General features: G+C 45.3%; 1 protein-coding gene across 1 annotated transcript; it reads left to right on the forward strand.

Moving 5' to 3' along the window:
• Nucleotides 1-974: 974 nt before the first annotated feature.
• Nucleotides 975-19,663, forward strand: Dnajc8 (DnaJ heat shock protein family (Hsp40) member C8). Its single transcript, XM_028888164.2, has 9 exons — nt 975-1,083; nt 3,709-3,810; nt 7,035-7,091; nt 9,389-9,455; nt 9,996-10,090; nt 12,290-12,361; nt 17,214-17,305; nt 18,193-18,268; nt 18,904-19,663. Exons 1-9 carry the CDS (start codon nt 1,006-1,008, stop codon nt 19,024-19,026), a joined length of 762 nt encoding a protein of 253 aa, XP_028743997.1. The 5' UTR covers nt 975-1,005; the 3' UTR covers nt 19,027-19,663.
• Nucleotides 19,664-20,607: the final 944 nt, after the last annotated feature.

The following is a 20,607-nucleotide window of genomic DNA, read 5'->3' on the forward strand; positions in this document are numbered from 1 at the left end:
ACTAATACTTGTACATGCATGTTTATAATATCTTCCTTCCCTTTTTCCTACCTCCCTGGATGAGATCTATTGTAGCTTAGAATGGCCTAAAACTCCCTCTGAAGGGAGCTGGAATCCCCGATCTTCTTACTTCTACTTCCCAAGTGCTGGGGCTCCAGGAAGTTCCCAGCTTCGTAAAACTATTTCCCAATAGTCCAAAGGTGATACTACTCCAAATGTTAAACTCTGAATGGATAAACAAATTGTAGCATGAACGTACTTCTGTGGAATTTGATGCAGTCATAAAAGGGAGTATATATTTTTTTTTCTGGAGCTAAGGACTGAACCCAGGGCCTTGCACTTGCTAGGCAAAAGCTCTGCCACTGAACTAAATCCCCAACCTGTATATTCTTATATAGGCTCCTCTTGGATGAACTTTAAAAATATGCTACCTGGTTGGGCGGTGGTGGCGCACGCCTTTAATCCCAGCACTCAGGAGGCAGAGGCAGGCGGATCTCTGTGAGTTTGAGGCCAGCCTGGGCTACCAAATGAGCTCCAGGAAAGGCGCAAAGCTATGCAGAGAAACCCTGTCTCAAAAAACCAAAAAAAAAAAGAACTAAATACAAAAGGTATTGTATAAGTAGATTCCATCCATGGGAAATGTCCAGAATAGGTATATCCAGAGACCATAGATTCCTTTTTGACAGAGACTGGGGGAGGAGGAAACTGCTTAGTGAGTACCAAGTGTGCTTTTTATTTTTTATTTTTTTATTTTTTTTTTTTTGGTTTTTCGAGACAGGGTTTCTCTGTGTAGCTTTGCGCCTTTCCTGGAACTCACTTGGTAGCCCAGGCTGGCCTCGAACTCACAGAGATCCGCCTGACTTAAAAAAAAGGCCAAAAGGCCAGGCAGGGTCTCGGGCCCTTTAAGTGCGGCTTGGCGGCGGAGGCGGTCCGGGAAGGCGGTCTTGGAAGTGTCACGTGAGGCTGCGCCTGCGCAGAACGGTCACGTGCCGGCTGGCCGGGAAAATGGCGGCTTCGGGAGAGAGCGGGGCTTCGGGCGGCGGAGGCAGCACAGAGGAGGCATTTATGACCTTCTACAGTGAGGTGAGCCCGGAGTAAGGATGGTGGCCTCAGGGAGACCGCGCTCCGGCTCCGTCCGCAGCGGCCTGGTGCAGCGGGACGCTTCCCGGGACCGTTGGCCCGTGCCGTCCGGCCTGGGGACTGCGGACCGGCTCTGGGGTGCATGCGCGGCCGCCACTGTGGCTCCTGGGATTCCCGGAGCGCGGCCGGGTGGCCGGGCCTGTGGACCCGGACCCGGAGAGGGGCCGGCGAGCTGCTTGTGGTGCTGCAGCCGGCAGGCCGTGGAGTCTACGACTGACCGAGGCCGGGACCTTTCCCGGCGGAGACTGAGCTGCAGCGCACCTACTTTTATTTGTAAACAGGAGGGAGGCCTTTCCCACTCCTCTGCCGTGAATGTGTGAGTGGCAGTTTCTGCGGTTTACCAGTGATCAGCACTGTTCATCACGACACGAATGTGTTATGTGACCCCCATCTTTAACATGACGAACCTTAAGAGGGTGCATACGTACTTGCTTGTGCGACTTAATAGCAGGAAACATTTTGGTGCAGGTAGGACAGGAGTGACCTGGGTCTGAGCCTTATTTACAATGGCACCGCCAGCGTCTAGTGCATGGTGGAAGTTTAGCATATATTCAGTGAATAAATGAACGGATAGACTGAATAAAAGCGAGCCATTTGGCGTCAGAGGCCCTCATATTGAATTCTTGCAAGGCAATTAGCCTGACTGCTATTGAAATCTTTGAAGACACCAGTTCCCACATCTGTGAAAGGAGGGAGTTAATATTACAAGAGTTTTCACGACGATTAAAGAATTTTAAGAAAGCAGTTTGCAAATTATAAAGTAGAGCAAGGCAGTCGTTTATTATTGTTTTGTTTGCTTGATTTTTTTTTTTTTTTTTTTTTTTTTTGGATTTTCAAGACAGGGTTTCTCTGTGTAGTTTTGGCACCTGTCCTGGAACTCACTTTGTAGACCAGACTGGCCTCGAACTCACAGAGATCCACCTGCCTCTGCCTCCCGAGTGCTGGGATTAAAGGCGTGCACCACCACCGCCTGACTGACTTTTTTTGAGGCAGTCGTTTTTTAAGTCAGGTGTCTCCTGTTAGCCCAGTTGGACCCTCCTGCTTCAGCCTCCGAAGTGCTGGGATTAGAGCCATTATTTATGGTGTTAATAATAGAATTGTTATGTAGTACTTTTTTTCCCCTAGTGTTGGCATTTTTGTTTTGCTCTCTGAGGGATTTCAATCCATTTTGGTGGAGAATGTGGGCAGGGCAGTGCACATCTTTTAGGCAGGAAGCAGGGAAAGAATGCCTGTGCTTTGCAGTAGTATTAAAGTTAATGTTGGGAATGAGCACATCCTCTGTAGCCCTGTCTTTTTATCTTTCTATTTGTAAGACAAGTTCTCACCGAAGTTTAGGCTGACTCACTCACTTTGCAGTGCAGGCTGCCTAGAACTAACTAGTGGTGATCCTCTTGTCTCAGCCTCTCAAATGCTAGGATTACAGGAAGGAGCCCAACACACCCAGTTTTATTCTTTTGCCAAGTATCAAACCAAGGGTTTTATGCATGCCAAGCAAGCACACTACCAACTGAGCCAATCCCAGGTCCCCCATAATGATGGTGAACGTTGCTCATAGTTCATGGTTCAGTATACTTGAATTTTTCCTCTCAAAATGAAAAAGATGGATTAATTGTACCCACATGCAGCTATATTGTCTTTGGTTCAAGCTCTGTGGAAGTGGCTGTGTTTTACTTATTTTTCGTTTTGATTTTTTTTTGAGACAGGGTTTCTCTGTGTAGCCCTGGCTGTCCTGGAACACTCTCTGTAGACCAGGCTGGCTTCAAACTCTCAGATCTGCCTGTCTCTGCCTCCCAAATTCTGGGATTAAAGGCGTGTGCCACCAATGCCTGGCATCTGGGAATCTTTTTGATGACTGATTGGGATTGAAACTGTTAGGGTAAATTTCTCACAAGTTAGGTAATTGGAAACCTCGGTCTCTGTAAGCCTTAATTTTTCTATGTGTAAAATGCGGCTAATGATAATACCTGCCAAGTAGAATTGTTAAATATACATGTCAATTAAAAAAAATTGTGTGTAGGGTATATGTGTGTGCAGGTATGCACATAATGGGCACAGATGTGTATGGACGACAGAGGTCAGTGTCATGTATCTTTCATCATCCATGTTATTATTTTGAGATACGATCTGTCACTGAACCTGGTACTCACCAATTTGCTAGACTGGCTGTCAGTGAATTCTGGGGACATGTCTGTCTCATTACAGGTGCATGTGCCCGTGCTCAGCTCACGTGATGCTGGAGATCTGAACTATTACTGTAAAATTTGTTATGCTACTGTAATCATTCTTCAGTAGTTAGTAAAGTGTCTTACACATGGTAGATACAAATAGTTTTTGTGTTAAGAGTAAACATGCTGGGCAGTGGTGGCGCACGCCTTTAATCCCAGCACTCAGGAGGCAGAGGCGGGCGGATCTCTGTGAGTTCGAGGCCAGCCTGGGCTACCGAGTGAGTTTCAGGACAGACTCCAAAGCTACAGAGATACCCTGTCTCAAAACCAAAAAAAAAAAAAAAAAAAGAGTAGACATTCAGCTTATTTTTACTAATGGAATTGTTAATATTTTTACTTTTAGGTGAAACAAATAGAGAAGAGAGATTCTGTTCTAACATCCAAAAATCAGATTGAAAGATTGACTCGTCCTGGTTCCTCTTACTTTAATCTGAATCCATTTGAGGTGAGCAGATTGTCACTGTAGCATTCAGTGGAGAGCTTTTCATGTGTGCAAACTGTGTGTGTGTGTGTGTGTGTGTGTGTGTGTGTGTGTGTGTGTGTATTATGTTGTTGCTGTAGCATCTGTGGTGAGCTTTTCATATACGCAGACTTATGTATGTACTTTTTTTTTTTGAGACAGTCTCATGTACTCAAGGTTGGTTTGAACTCCAAATCCTCCTGCCTCGACCTCCCAAATGCAGAGATTGTAGAAATGAACCACCACACTTGGCTATTTATTTTTGAAACAGGATCTTACTGTAACCCACTATGGCCTGGAGCTTTCTTTATATCTCAGGTTGGCCTTAGACTCTTTTTGGTTCTCTGTGGGAGCCAGTTTTCAGGTTCCTCGTGGCTTTACCCAGCAGGTCTGCATAGAGAGGCTGATTGGACCATGGGCAGGTGTCCGAGATGGTCTGCACTTGGCTGTGCTGGGGGGGAGGTCTTTTGCTCCACCTCTTGGTGTTTCTATAAATACCCTGGGGAAGAGACAGTCAGGGCTCGTTGGAATAGGTTCCAGGCCCTCGCAAAGCTATTCTTTATTTTCTATCTGTTTATCTCCACATTCTAAATCTAAATCCTTCTATCTAATATTCCCTGCTGCTCTCACTCAAGAAAACTCTGGGGAACTGTGGGGGTGGTGAGCAAACGCCCCGCAGGTCTCCTGCCTCAGCATCTACAGGCCGGGATTATAGGTGGTGAGCCATCCATCGTACCTGGCTTGGAGGCAGATGTATGTTATAGCATACGCCTGAGTTCCATTGTTGGGAGTGAAAGAGGGTAAAGTGGAATTTGTATGGTGGGTCGGTTGTCCTTGAAGCTGGATGATTTTATTTTGAGTAGAGTTAGCAAGAGAGCTTGTTAAAGGAAAGGAGATAGACTTTGTCCTGTCTAATGTTCTCTAATGCTTTTGTAGCCCGAATATACAAGGTCTCATTTTTAATACAGAGACATAGCTGAGCCTGATAAGTTTAGGGTCCGTGATTTAAAAAACCTGCATTGCCAGGTAGCCTGTACTCTCTGCACTTGGTAGACAGAGGCAGGAATATCCCTCCAAATTTGAGGCCAGCCTGGTCTGCATAGCAAGACCTGGGCCAGCCAGCGCTCCAGTGAGATCCTATTTAAAATCAAAACAAAACAAAAACAAAAAACAAGCAAACAAAAATTTTGTTAAAACTGTTTTGTTATACAAAAATAAAAGATACCAAATACTCAGTAAAAACAATGAAGACCATGAGATTTTAGATAAGCTAATGCACTTTGTGTTTTTGAACATATCTCCAGTGTAGCTCAGAGTGGCTCAGCCCAGTGCTCTTCTTACCCCACCTTCCTGGGTGCCGGGAGCATAGTGTGTACCACTCACCATGCCCAGCTCTGAACATTTCTTATTATCACTAACCACTGTTCTTTCATGTGTGATAAAAAGTCAGGTCTTGCCGGGCGGTGGTGGCGCACACCTTTAATCCCAGCACTCGGGAGGCAGAGCCAGGAGGATCTCTGTGAGTTCGAGGCCAGCCTGGTCTACCAAGTGAGTCCCAGGAAAGGCGCAAAGCTACACAGAGAAACCCTGTCTTGAAAAACCAAAAAAAAAAAAAAAAAAAAAAAAAAAAAAAGGTCTTTTCCTCAAATCACAGTAAATTGACAGCTTGTTTTCCTTTGTCTTTCTAATAAAGGGAGGCAGAGAGATTCTGGTGCTACCCTCAATGGAGCTGACAGTGTTGGATCTGTTCCTTCAACCCTCCAAATACACTGATTATTTAAAAAAAAAAAATTTTAAAAATATGTGTGTATGTTTTGCCTACATGTGTATATGTGCACCATGTGCATGTCTGGTGCCCATGGAATCTAGAAGAGGGCGTCAAAACGAGTTCCATGTGGTTGCTAGCCACTGAATGGGTGTAGACATTGAACGGTGAGCCACTTCTCTCCCTTTTGTATTGTTGTGCATACTAGGTTGGCCCACCTCGCCTTGCTTTCCTTTCCCTTCCTTCCCTCCTTTCTTTCTTTGGTTTTTCGAAACAGAGTTTCTCTGTGCAGCCCTGGCTGTCCTGGAACTCACTTTGTAGACCAGGCTGGTCTCAAACTCACAGAGACCCACCTGCCTCTGCCTTCCAAGTGCTGGGACTAAAGTCATGCACCACCATGTCCAGCTAAGATTTATTTTTATTTATTTATTTATGTGTGTGTGTGTGTGTGTGTGTGTGTGTGTGTGTGTGTATGTATTTTATTTTTAAATTATGTGAGTGTGTATCTGTGTGGGTTTGTGTTCATGGGTTCAAATGCACATGGGGACGGAGGTGTGAATTCCCTGGAGCTGGAGTTAGTTACAGGTGGCTTGAGACTCAACTGCTCCTCTTCTGGAACAGTGCATGCTCTTAACCTCTGAGCTGTCTCTCCAGCCATTTTTATTTTTTCAGTCAGATCTCTCTTTATTTAGGTCAGCTGGTAATTCATGACAGTTCCCCTCAACTTCCTAAATACTGAGGTTATAGATGTGAGCCACTGTGCCAAACCCATCCCAACATCTTTACCCCACTTAGGTTCTGACATAATATGCTAGGCAGCCGACTCTGGGCTTGCCTGTGTTCTTTCTTGGCACTCCATGTCAGGCTGTTCTGTGTGGACACCCTTCTCACCCCACATGGGCTCTAGCACTCTGCCTTCCTACGTGTGGTCACTCTCTTCTTTGTCCCAGGTGAGTTCTGAACTCTGACACTGTGTTCTGGACTATGGAATTCAGAATATATCACTTCATCTGGTTTTACTTAATGGATTTAGTTATATTGCTCATGACAGAAGAGGGGAACAGAAAGCTTGTGTGTGTGTGTGTGTGGATACATGTGTAAATACACACACACACACACACACACACACACACACACCCCAGATACACATGCACACACATTCTCTCCCTCCTTTTTTTTTTTTTTTTTTTTTGAGACCATGTCTCATGTAGCCCAGACGGGCATTGAGTTTGTTACATAGTCAGGGATGACTTGATTCCATTGCTCCCCTGTGGTAGGAGTCCAGGAGTGCTCCCCCACTGCCCAGTTTTATGGTTTTGTTCTGAGACTGTTGTGCCAAGGCTGACCCAGCATCACCGTCTTTCTGCCCCTGTTTTCCTAGCGTTGAGATGATGGGTAAGGGTCACCGTGCCCAGCTTGACACTTTTGATCTTGGTTCTTCCAGGTTCTTCAGATAGATCCTGAAGTGACAGATGAAGAAATAAAAAAGAGGTTTCGGCAGGTACAGTGCTGTTGCTGTCGCTAGTGTGTGAGCTTTCTCTTTGTTTCTTTTAGAGGGGGCTCGTGGAGCTCGGGCTTGCCTAGAATTCCCTGTGTAACCAAGGATGATGGTCTTGAACTTGTGAGCCTCTGCTTTCTGGCTTTCTGGGGTTGTAGGCATGTGTCACACCTGGTTTATGGGGTGCTGGGCATTGAACTCAGGTTTTCATGTATAGTAAGACAAATATTCTACCAATTGAGCTACTTCTTAGACATGATGATTTTTTTTATAATTTATTTAACTTTATTTTATGTGCATTGGTGTGAAGGTGTTAGATCCTCTGGAACTGGACTTAGACAGTTGTGAGCTGCCATGTGGGTGCTGGGAATTGAACTCAGGACCTCTGGAAGAGCAGCCAGTGCTCTTAACCTCTGAGCCATCTCTCCAGCCCCTCTAGACATGATTTTTAAGGACTAGATACTTTTGGGCCAAAATTTAACCCCTCACCCCTTCCAAATTAAGGCTAGATAGCTGTTCTCATGAACTTAGTAACATATATGTTTAGTGATAGAAAATGTTAACTAATGTACCCAGAGTATGTTTTCCTGTGAATATAATGATTTTTATATATATCCAAATAGAGTGTCTACAGACTTATTTTTATTGAGGTAGGATCTTATGTTGGCACATTGACCCCACACTCCGTGGTTTATATGACTGTTCTACCTTAGCCTTTAAGTAACTGGGGTTACAGGCACATAGCCTAACCCACTCAGTTACTTCATTGCTTGCAAATGGCTATAAATATTCAAGAAATACCTCGCTTAGGTTGGTATTTCTTGTGAGATGGCTAAGCAGGTAAAAGTATCTGCTGCCAAGCATGACCACCTGAGTTTGATCCCTGGGACCCACAGAGTACAAGGAGAGAGCTGAGTCCAGCAAATTGTTCTCTGATCTCCACACACATACCGTGGCATGTGTTCATGTTCCCCAAGCTAGTAAATGTAAGAAGTTTTTAAAAAAGAAATACCTGACTTAATGTAACAAGTATTTATTAAAATTTCGTCAGGAAAGTAGCTGGCTGGCCTGATTCTTGCCACTGCCTTTTTTTTTTTTTTTTTAACCTTCCTAAGTTCTTCATCTCTTCATGCTGACTGTAATCCTCCGATGCTACACAACACAAGAGATATTAATCCTCTTATTAATATCCAGTGCTTCCTCCAGTGCAGTAGATTTCTCCACATTGCTGACTCATAGTTACCTCTGATCTCCCAGCAAGCTATATTAAGCTAAGATGGTTTTTGTTTTTGCCTGCTCAGTCATTTCCCATTATATAACTTAATAGTTTTATTCTTCCTGAGCTCTGATCTGTGCTTAAACTTAGCGCTTCCCCCTATTTCCAAGGTCTTGTTTTCCAATATAGTCTATTACAGTTGTTCCCAATATAACAAACATTTCAGTCCTTAGACTTTTCCTGTAGCCAACACACTTGTGATACGAGTTCTGACTGACTTATTAGATGGCCTCATAGTTATGAGTACATATGACTTGAGTTTTAATTTGTTCTCTTAGGAGCAGTGTGCACTTGAACAAGTGCTTTGGACCTTTCTGTGTCTATTTTGCCTCATTTGGTAAATGTGTCCAAATATTAAAATCAGGTATTACATACAGAAGGTTTTCAGTGATGTCTTGATCTGTGTGTACTAACCATTGTCTATGGATGTTTGTGTGCAAATTCATTCACTTCTTTCTGTCTTTTTCTCTGGTCCCTCTCCCTCCCCCTTACCGTTTTCTCTTTTCCATTTACTTTTCCCTGTCATTCCTTCCCTCCTCTCTCCTCTGTTTCCCTCCCCCTGTTTTTCTCCTCTCTTCCTAACTATCCCATAGGGTTTCCTTTATAGCCCAGGCCAGTCCTGAACTCATAATTCTCCTCAGTGTTGAGATTTCAAGAATGCTAACTATTTGCATTGTTCATTTTGTCCACACAACAGACGATTTAGATGTAGGTACTTTGTATCTTTCCGATGATATAGAGCAGGAAGCCAAAGTGAAGACAGACAGAGTTGCTCAAGGACTCAGAGCTAGCATGTGATTGAAGTTAGAATTACAGATAGGACTATGGCTCTTGTGCTTCAGGATTGATGGGAGATTTTCATCTCCTGACACAGTTCTTTTTGCTTCAACTAGTTCTGTCCATCAGTGACAGCGGTCAGGAATCTTAGAAATGTCTGAAAGACTCGTCTGGGGAGGTTTTCTTATAAAAAGTTCGTGTGTGTTCCGTGAACTGCTGATGAGCTTGGCTTTTCTCTTTCCTGCAGTTGTCTATATTGGTGCATCCTGACAAAAACCAAGATGACGCTGACCGAGCACAGAAGGCTTTTGAAGGTATTTGTAGATTGACCTGCTTTTGAGTAATTGTTAGTGCTAAGGAGGAATGGTATGGAGAAACTGTGCCTTTCAGTAAAGCAGCCATTTAAGCAGAATGTTAAAGAAGTATCCCTTGGGGGCTGGGTGTGTATCTCAGTGCTTGCCTAGCATGCTTGAGGCCCTGGGTTCAGTCCCCAGCACTGCAAAGAAAGTGGACTTTAACTTTGTTAGTTAAAACTTACGTGTCTACCAACATACTTTCATTGCATGGAATCGTCTTTTTTTCTGAGCGTAAGTAAAGTGGGAAATACTTTATCAGTGTTTTCATGTAGATGTGGTATGTTTAGCCTTGTATTTAATATTTTTTCCTAAGACTTTCAAGGTCATTGCTATGGTTGTATGCTTTTTAAAAAATGAGTTTAACGATGGTAATAATGTAACAACATAGGGAATGTTTTTAGACAGTGACAGTACATTTACACTGCCTGAGTATAGCTTTGAGACTCAGACTTTGAGAGGGTATTTGCAGAAACAGTTAACTTCAATGTTTTGCATTAGCTGTGGACAAAGCTTACAAGTTGCTACTGGATCAGGAACAAAAGAAGAGGGCCCTGGATGTAATTCAGGCAGGAAAAGAATACGTGGAACACACTGTAAGTATTTCTAGTGCTGCTGTGTTTACAGGAAGTAATAGCAAGCTATGGGCACCGTGTAGAAGGGAATATGCAACCTAGCCGAGCTGACCACATAGCTAGTGACCATGTTCATTCTCCCTACCACGTACGTACGTGGTGCTCATGAATAGCAACAAAGCTAGCGTGCTTTCCTGAGGGAAGAGCGAGCTCAGGGTGAGGAGTGGCCAGGCCACTGCCAGAGCCACTGGCCCTGCCAGTCCTGTGTTGTACACATTGTCTCTTTGGCCTCCCAACTAAGTTGCCATGCTACCCCCAGTGAGAGTGGAGGAGCAGCGTGGCTGTGGAGATGTCGACACCCTGGTTTTACTTTAGTGGGTATAAAAGGTTTGGAAATGAGAGAGGCTGTCAAGGAACTCTGAGTGAGTTTGAAGCAAGAGGAGGCCACTTTCTGTCAATAACAGAACTCAGAGACTCATTTGAAACATTAAATTATAGCGTTTGTTTGTTTAAAATGGGGTTGCAATTGCTGGGGGTACAGCATAGCTTTAAACTTTCAAGATAGCCTGGACTGGCCTTAAATTCTTAATCCTCTTCCTGACCTCCTGAGCTGTGGGATTATGAGTTGTATGCCATTGCATCCAACAGAAGGACCTTTCTTCTTCTTTTTGGTTGGTTTATTTTGAAGGAGAGTCTTATGTGGTCCAGGCTGGCCTCGAATTAGCTGTCTACTTGAGGCTGATCTTAAATTCTTTTTAAATCTTTTAGATTTATTTTATGTGTATGAGTGTTTGGTCTGCATGTATGTATGTGCACCATGGGTGTGCCTGGAGCTCAAGGAGGTCGGAAGAAGGTGTCATCATCCTCTGGAACTGTAGTTTTGAATGGTTGTGAGCCTCTGTGTGGGTGCTGGGAACTGAACCTGGATCCTTGCAGGAGCAGCAAGTGCTCTTAACTGCTTAACCATGTTTCTAGCCCCTAGTCTTGTATTCTTTTATATATATATAATGTATACAGTGTCCTTTTGACTTGAAGAGGGCACCAGATGTCATTACGGATGGTTGTGAGCCACCATGTGGTTGCTGGGAATTGAACTCAGGACCTCTGGAAGAGCAGCCAGTGCTCTTAACCTCTGAGCCATCTCTCCAGCCCCCTAGTCTTGCATTCTTGATCCTTCTCCATATTCAGTTGCTAGGATTATAGGCATGCACCATGTGCCCAACTAGAAGGCCCCCCTCCTTTTTTTTTTTTTTTTTTTTTTTGCCTCTTGGAGCAAGAATCTCAAGACCATTTACAAGAGTGAGTTCAACGGTGTGTGGGTCAGGAGTCTGTCTTTGTTTTGAAGAGCTTTGGAACCTGAAATGGAACTTTATAAAGCAATAATAATAAAGACAGACCCATTTTAGATGAAGACAGTGAGGAGAAAAGTAGGAAAAGGAAAGTGTGTAACCACGTCCTGATGGTTGTGTTGCACATGGCACTTGGAGAGTCAGTCCTGTTAGAGATCAGAAGAGCCCATGCCAGGGTCTTCAGTTCTGTCTTTGCTTGTAAGGAATCAGCCTTAGAATTCCTGGCCACATGGTGGCAGTAAAGTGTTTCTGAGCCTGGTAGGCACTTGGCTGTGTGATGGATGACTCATAGGTGACTTACAGAGTAGTGACAGTCTCTTGTGAATGATTATTAATTCTTCTTACTTGTAAGCTCAGTAGTGACCAGAATGAGGAATGTATCCATTAGTGTGATGTGAAAATTTTGGTTTCTGGGAGTGTCACAGTGGAAATGATCAAGAATGCACTTTTAGAAATCCCTTTCATACTTACAATGCTGTACATTTTCTAGATCCTTCTAAAGCTTGGCAAATGTGCTTTCTTTGCTATAACTATGTGACCACAAGTCAAGAAAGCTGAATGGCCATGTCTAAGGCTGTTAGCTGTGCTCCGCCTTTGTGAGTTGGGGACAGCATGTCTGGTTGCCTCTCACTAGTGCTGGCGGGGCACAGACCTCAGGGTAGGTTAGAGGAAGGACCCAGGTTCCTAGGCTTCTTAGTGCCTTTACAGTGTTTTCTAGTAGAAATGCTTCTTAGGTTTAAATAGAAAGGAGCAGGCTCTTTTGCCTTCATCTTGTTACCCTATGCCTATGGGAAAGTGCACAGATGTACAGCTCAGTGCTGTTCTTAAAGTATGATTGCTCATCTTTTGATGAGGAACAAATTCTTTTTAGGTTAAAGAGCGAAAAAAACAGCTAAAGAAGGAAGGAAAGCCTACAAATGTAGAGGAGGATGATCCGGAACTGGTAAGTTATTGGGGAACACTTGTCCTGTGTGATTGGGGGGCTGAAGAGAAAAGCCTCACTTAAAGCATGTCAGTGGACGTTTTTTTAATTCATCCTGTGTGTAGGTGTGTTTGGTGTTTGTCTTGTGTCTGTGTTATATGCATGGTGTGTGTGCATGTGTGCTCGTGTGTAGAAACCGGGGAGGTATCTGTTCTAGCACTTTCCATTTATTCCCTGTAGACAGGCTTTTCACTGAACACCCTGGAGCAGGCTCTACTGCCTATGTGGTCCCTGCCCCCAAGCATTGGTTACAGGCATTTGTAGCCATAGTCAGCTTTTTACAAGATTGCTGGGGATTTGAACTCAGGCCGGCATGCTTGCACAGCAGGCACTTTTACCCACTAGCCCAGCTCTATCAGCCTTCTACGTGGAGGGCTGCTGCTGGGATTTCTCTGTGTAACAGTCCTGGCTGTCCTGGAACTCACTCTGTAGACCAGGTTGGCCTCGAACTCCCAGAGACCCGCCTGCCTCTGCCTCCCTAGTGCTGGGATTAAAGCCAAGCACCACCTGGCATCACCTGATGGAGTTTGCTGTTGATTATTTTACAAGCCACACATGCAAAGTATTATGTATAATTATGGTTTTTAATTTTTTGAGATACATAGAAACCATAGGTACATGTTTAGGAATCTAGGGCTGGAGAGATGCTTAGCTGCCCGGAGCACTTGCTGTTCTTGCAGAGGACCTGGGTTCAGTTCCTAGCATCCCTGTGGTGTCTCACAACTTCTTGTTAAGTGTAGTTCCAGTGGCTCTGATGCCGACTATTGTCCTCTGCTGGCACCTACACACATAGAAAAGCAGGCACACACACATACACGAGGTTAATTAATTAAATAAAGAACTGAGGGAAACCAGGTGTGGTGGTTCACACCTTTTAATCCCAGCACTTGGGAGACAGAGGCAGGTAGATCTCTTGGAGTTTGAGACCAGCCTGGTCTACATAATGAGTTCTAGGACAGCCAGAGCTACATCAAAGGCAGTCAGGGCAGGAACCTGGAGGCAGGAACTGATGTAGAGGCCATGGAGCGGTGCTGTGTTTTGGCTTGTTCCTCATAGCTTGCTCAGCCTGCTTTCTTATAGAACCCAGAACCACCAGCCCAAGGATGGCCTCACCCACAATGGGCTGGCCCTCTCAAATCAAAACAAATTAAGAAAATGCTCTAAGCCAGGTAGCGCACGCCTTTAATCCCAGCACACGGGAGGCAGAGGCAGGCGGATCTCTGAGTTCGAGGCCAGCCTAGTCTACAGAACGAGTTCAGGACAGGCTCCACAGCTACAGAGAAACCCTGTCTCAAAAAACCAAAAAAAAAAAAAAAAAAGAAAGAAAAAAGAAAGAAATGCTCTACAGCTGGATCTTATTGAAGAGTTTTCTCAGTTGAGTTCCCTCCTTTTATATAACTCTAATTTGTGTCAAGTTGGAATAAAACTAGCCAGCATACACCTGTAGACACACACATATGCACACATAAACACATACTCATATACACACATATATATATATGCACACACATACACATGCATCCATATACACACATACAAAGGAACTTAGATGTTAGGGTATGGAGAGATGGCTTTTATTCATTTTTAATTTTTAAACTTTATTTTTATGTGTATGGGTGTTTTGCCTGCATGTATGGATGTGTACCACATGTTTGCCTGGTATCTTCAGAGGCAGAAGAGGGCATTGGATCTACTGGGACTGGAGTTACAGACACTTGTGAGCTGGGTGCTAGCAATTGAACCTGGGTTCCCTGGAAGAGCAGCTAGTGTGCTATTAATCACCGAGCCATCTCTACAGCCCACCATTTGGAGCTTTTCCCTTCCTCCCTCCTCTCCTCCTCCTTCCTTCCTTCCTTCCTTCCTTCCTTCCTCCCTTCCTTCCTCTCTTCCTTTCTCTCTCTCTGTCTCTCTCTCTTCTCAAGACAGTATTTCTCTGTGTAGCCCTGGCTGTCCTGGAACTCAACTCTGTAGACCAGGCTGGTCTCAAACTCACAGAGATCCACCTGCCTCTGCCTCCCTGAGTGCTAGAATCAAAGGTGTGCGCCACCACTGCCCGGCCTCTTTGGAGCTTTTAAAGACACTAAAATATTTGGAGCTGGGGAATTGACTCGGTGGGTCATGCACTTGCTATGCCCTTCTGAGGCTCAGGGCTTGGCTCCTCAGATTCCCAACAAAACCTGGGCAAGCGTGGTGGCTGCTGTCATCTAGAGCTCTAGAGGTGTGCTATACCAGCAGGAAGTGGTGAACTTCCGGATCCCTGAAACACTGCCTCACCAAATAGAGAGCAGCTGTGGCAGACACCTGACGCCAGGCCGCCACATGCACGGTATGTGCACCTGCCTACATGTACATTCGTAGGCAAACACACCTTTATTCATGCACCTACACCATGTACACACAAAGATACTGAAATACTTATTACATGTTCCTTTACCCAATTGATGTTGTCCTTGTTAAAGGCTAGAGTTTGTCAGCATCATTTTTCCTGAGCAGCTCCTAGCAGCTCATAGTATTAAAGAGAAGTTTTGGACTCCTTCATTTCTCTTTTCCTTCTTGTAGTGTTCTTTGCTCAGTGGCTCTAATTTTAGTGCATGATCCTCTGATATACACATGATGGATTATTTTCTGTATTTCCATGTATAACAAAAGAAACTTTTTATTTGGGAAGAAAACACTCTAAACAAGAACATGACTTTGTTCTGAAAAACTCATGGTTGGGCCTACAGAGGTGGCTCACTGGTTAAGAGCATGTATTAATTACTCAGGCAGAGGACTTGAGTTTGGTTCCTAGCACCCACACAGTGGCTCAAACTGCCTGTAACTCTAGCTCCAAGGGATGACACCTTCTTCTGGACTTGACGGACACCTGCACGCACATGTGCACAAACCTCCATGCAGGCACACACATATACACACGATTATAAATCTTTAAAAAAAGGCCAGGTGGTGGCGGTGGCACACGCCTTTAGTCCTTGGGAGGCAGAGGCAGACAGAGACCTGGTCTACAGATCGAGTTCCAGGACAGCCAAGGCTACACAGAGAAGCCTTGTCTCCAAAAAAAAAAAAAAAAAAAAAAAAAAAGAAGGGTGAGATGGCACTTGTTGCTCTTGCAGAGGATTGGAGGATTGGGTTCAATATTCCTAATACCCAAGTAGTGGCTCATGACCATCGTAACTCCAATCAGTAATTCCAAGGGCTCCAATGCTGCCTTCTTTTTTATGGGCAGTGCACACACACACGATTCACACACATACTCCTACAATAAAATGGATACATTAAAAAAAAAAAAAAAGGACATAAAGGAGGTACTTAGTCTCACTGCAACTTGATATACCATGGCTGGCTGATAGCCATGGGAGGCCCGCCTCTGTCGGAAGAGAAACAGTGGAGAGGAATGGATGAGAGGTTGTTGGGGAGGAGCTGGGAAGAGAGGAGGGAGGGGAAACGTTGGTTGGATGTAAAGACAAAAAAAAGCATCATGAGTTTGGTGTGCTGGCACATGCCTGTAATCCCAGCAGTTGGGAGCCTGAGGCAGAGCTTGAGTTTGAGCCCAGCTGGACCACATAGTTAGACTCTGTCTCCAAAAAAATACCCCACAACTATGTAGTGGGATCCGGGTCACTTATCTTTACTTGTTTTTCTTTAATTCATATAAGTTCTAATAATAACTGATGCTGTAATAACAGCTACCATAATTAAAAGGCTCGGGTGGGTGGGGTTTAACTTGGTGGTAGAGGTCTTGCTTCCAGTGCTCAGGTTTTATTCCCCGTTCTGTAAAACCAATAGAGCTTTGTATCTTTTTTCTTTTTTTAAAGATTTATTTATTTTATGTGCATTGGTATTTGGCCTGTATGTATGTTGGTGTGAGGGTGTCAGATCCCCTGAAACTGGAGTTACAGACAGTTGTGAGCGGCCGTATGGGTGCTGGGACTTGAACCCAGGTCTCCTGGATGAGTAGCCATTGCTCCTACATGCTTAGCTTTCTCTCTAGCCCCGCCCTTATGTTTTCTCTGCAGTGCTGTGTTATCTTTTCCCATCAATGTATCATAGAGTGTAAGGTGAATTGGTTACAGAGACACAAAGGCAGAACAATCAAGGCAGAACATGTTCTATCCTGTGTAGTAGTCCTGGGCGCAGGGTGGCTGCTGGCATGGAAGCTCGGCACCATGTCCTTCAAGGTCTTGGCTCTTCTATGGCTCTAGTAACAAGGATGTGGCCCCAATCTTCCTGGCCCGGGTGTCTCATCATCTCACTCATGTGCCAGACAACAGAATAAAGGGAGAAAAAGGAATATGCCAGGCCTTCTAAGAACATCCTGGATATTGTATATGAGTATGTTGACTAAACTCTGAATCACATGGCCAATCCTAGCTATAAGGAAGTCTGGGGATTATGGGCTTTTATGTTTAGTGGCTTTGTCCCTTAAGACAGGTTTGCAGTTGTGGGCGGGGACAGCTATGTAGGATTCAGCTTGGGTCTAGCCACTGAATCAAAGTTATAAAGTATTTGTGAAAAGTATTTGTAGAAGTCAGTCCTGGGGAATTTTCGAAGAACACCTCTACAATCTCAGTGGCCTAAGTGCTTGTGTGCCTTCTCCCAGACACAGGTTCCTAATCTGCTTGGTAGGAGAGGAAAGGCCTCCTAGGCAGGTGGCTTTCTCCCTGAAGGGACAGTGTTGGTTGTAATGGCGGCATCTCCCTGCAGACATTTCATTGCCCAGTTGTAATCTTTAGGGCTTTAATGTAATTACTTAATTTCAGCCTTGATGTGAGATATTTACCTTTATTTTCTTTTGTCCTTAATTTTCTTGCAGTTCAAACAGGCAGTCTACAAACAGACCATGAAACTGTTTGCTGAGCTGGAAATTAAAAGGAAAGAGAGAGAAGCCAAAGAAATGCATGAAAGGTACACATCCCGGTATTCATCTTAACCTCATTTAAATACACAGATTAGCTAATGCAGGCCTCTGGGGATTTTCCTAATGAGTTTGGTGGCACTTCATTTATGAGAAGCAGCTGGAGAGGCCCAGTACAGCTCAGTGCTGGAGCTCCTGCCTAGCATCCGTGAGACAGGCTGTCTGAGGCAGTCACCGGTAAGACATTGTCAGTAGACTTTTGGGAAATTCTGACTATGACCTGTCCATAGGGAGTTCATTTCTATTGAGGAGTGCAGTGTGTTTTCTTCCTTTCTGGAATGCAGTAGAATGTTTGAGGCCAGGATCTTTTCTGGGCCTGGTAGCTGTGGTGTGTAGGTGGGATTGCAATGGAATAGCTTTAACTTGTTCTCAAGTATGATTTCCTCTGATTGTCACAAGTGGCGATGTTGCCAATTGTGGTGGTACACACCTCTAATCCCAGCACTTGGGAGGTGGAGGCAGGGAAAAAAAGCAGTTTGAAGACTATTTTTGGCTATATAGCAAGCCTGGGGCCAATTTAAATTACATGAGACCTTGTCTCAGAAAAAAACAAAAGGAAATATTGAAGTCAATTTGGCTTCTGTATTTTGTGTTGTTGACAGGAGTAATTAGATTTTGCTAGTTGAGTTTGTATGAAATGTCTTTTTGGGATTGGGTTTTGTGGCTGCATGTTTTAGGATGAGGTCTCAGCATTGGCTCGGGCTCTGTGTGCCCCTGTGCAACCGTGCCTTAGCTCGTGTGGGGAGCACCCTGTGAGCATTGGTAGACTGCTCTCTTCTCGTGTGGGGAACACCCTGTGAGCATTGGGTAGACTGCTCTTTTCTCGTGTGGGGAATACACTGTGAGCGTTGGATAGACTGCTCTCTTTCCCTCCTAGGAAACGACAAAGAGAAGAGGAGATTGAAGCGCAGGAAAAAGCCAAGCGAGAAAGGGAGTGGCAGAAAAACTTCGAGGTAAGCAGCTGAGGAGGTCATTCCAGAATAAGGAAGCTTAATTCCTGGGGGCTCCAGGGCTGCCTGGGGCAGACAGGGAAGCAGGATGTGGCGGTGAGAGTAGGCACTGGGGAAGCGGAGTTGGGGGTCACCTCACCTTCATAACTTTCCCTGACAAGGGCACCAACAGACACAGTTACCAGAGGAGCCCAAGAACAGTGAATTCAGAGGTAACATGAAGTAGCACCCTATTTAGCTTGGAGGACAAAAATTTGTGGAAACGGAGTTGAGGTTGAGACAAGTTCTCATATAGTCCAGTCTGGCTTTGAACTCACTGTGTAGCTCATTAATGACCTTGAATTCCTGATCATCCTGCTTCAGCCTCCCAAATATTGGGATTAAGGTGTACACCATCACAGACCACTGGAAACGGTTCTTGTGACCCAGTTCTTTTTGCAGAGAGACTTCGGAGGGTGTTGTGAAATTTTGCTGGGACTCTAGAGGTGGGAGACAGCTCTGATCTGCTCTCCTCTTGGACTGCTCCAGAGGGCTGACCTGGGCTGGGCCATGGGAGGGCAGCTGGCGGCAGAGCAGGTTCAGTCCCCTCTTTGCTAATTAGAGACCTCACCTTGAACTTCCTTTCCGTTTTCTTCCAGGAAAGCCGGGATGGCCGAGTGGATAGTTGGCGAAATTTCCAGGCAAACACAAAGGGGAAGAAGGAGAAAAAGAACCGGACCTTCCTTCGGCCACCAAAAGTAAAGATGGAGCAGCGAGAGTGACCAGCAGGGCCAAGCCACAGCTGCCCCGGCTGCTCCTTCTGCTGCAAGGACTCATTCTTTCTCCACTTCCACCCCAACATAGAGTAGTGTTGGCTTTCTAGTCTATTTTGTTTTCAATACAATTTAATATCAATCAAAGTAATTTGTACATTGAGAGGAGGGGCTTGATCTAACCTTCCCCGTCCTCACTCACGGAACCACCGGGATCGGAAGGGGCCGCTGACTGCCGCCGCCTCTTCCTACAGCCTGTAACTTAATGTTTTGTATTTCACTGAATTGTGGTGGCTCAAGGTCATGTATAGTTGGTGGACATCCTCCAATTTAACGTCTTGCTTACAGTGCTATTTCTGTGACTCCAGACCAGCCTGGGCCACCACGGGAAGCCCCTTTATTGTTTCTAGGTGTGCCATCCTTGATACCTAGATCCAGTAGAGGCCTGTGGACTCACAGGGCAGTCACCCTCGTGCCCTGTGGTGGTTGACTGACTAATCACCCAGAGTGGAATGAGGCTCCCAGCCACTTGGACCTGCTCACTTTCCAAAGAGTTTCCATCTTCCAGCCAGCCCTACTGTGTCCTCGCTTGTCTGCATTCATTAGTGCTGATATTCTTTTACGTATAATAAATTTTTATACCCAAGCCTTTGATGTCCTTTTTCTTAGGTGTAACTCCAAGGACAGGCAGGTCCATCATCTTGCATGGCCCATCCCTGAAAGTGCCTTGTGGTTGGACTCACAGACCTCCCTCCACTAATTTGGTGAACCTTAGCTTCTTTACCTACAAAATGGGACTCCAGGGCTGGGGATATGCTCTGTGGTAGAGTGCCTGCCTGCATGTGTGAGGTTCCAGGTTCAACCGTCAGAACAGCAAACCTAAGTACAGGAATATCAAGTACGGCACGAGGCCGACTGAGATGTAGCTCAGTAGTGGGGGGTGTGTGAGGCCCTGGGTTTCGGCCCCAGCACCACCAGAAACGGATTGGTTTTACTGCAGGGACTTGGGAGTTGGCCACTGCATGTCTAACAGCCGCCAGCCTGTCCTGTCTGTAGTATGAGACACCGCTCACTTGGAGAATGAGGTGAAGCAGTGTCTGAGAGCGTCTGGCTTACAGTCCATGCCCAGGTGTCCTGCTTGCTATGGGAGACCAGATCACCCGTGGGAGGGCCATAGGAGGAGTAGAAAGGTGACATATGGGACAGGATGGGAAACCGAGTGACTTGTGCTGTGTAGATGTGTCTGGTGGGATGGCTTACAGAAGATGTGGTGCACACACCTTCGGTTGGTTCTTGTGGCTAGGGGGTGGGGCTTGGCTTTACTACCCTTCTGGGTACTGCTGGGCATGTCCAAACCACATGAAATAACAGCAACACCTAACACCAAACCAAGGCAGAGGGAGGAAGTGTTGGGTCACTGCAGGGCTGCTGCATGTCCTAAGGTGACAGGGTTGTCCTGGGCAGGGAGCAACTTCTGAAGGTTTCCAGGCAGGCAGAGCAGTACTCCCTCTATTATACGGGCTCATACATACAGAGAGAGCTTGTTGATGGTTTATGGTTCAGCCACCTGCAAGGCTACCTTGGTTCTCA

The sequence above is a fragment of the Peromyscus leucopus genome, chromosome 2 (genome assembly GCF_004664715.2).
Source record: "Peromyscus leucopus breed LL Stock chromosome 2, UCI_PerLeu_2.1, whole genome shotgun sequence".
Lineage (NCBI taxonomy): Eukaryota > Metazoa > Chordata > Mammalia > Rodentia > Cricetidae > Peromyscus > Peromyscus leucopus.

Excerpts from the sequence above, each read along its gene's own strand:
- Dnajc8 (XM_028888164.2), top strand. The coding sequence starts at position 1,006 with ATGGCGGCTTCGGGAGAGAGCGGGGCTTCGGGCGGCGGAGGCAGCACA. Across the intron at positions 3,811-7,034 it reads TTAATCTGAATCCATTTGAG|GTTCTTCAGATAGATCCTGA; the intron begins GTGAGCAGATTG and ends TGGTTCTTCCAG. Across the intron at positions 12,362-17,213 it reads AGGAGGATGATCCGGAACTG|TTCAAACAGGCAGTCTACAA; the intron begins GTAAGTTATTGG and ends ATTTTCTTGCAG.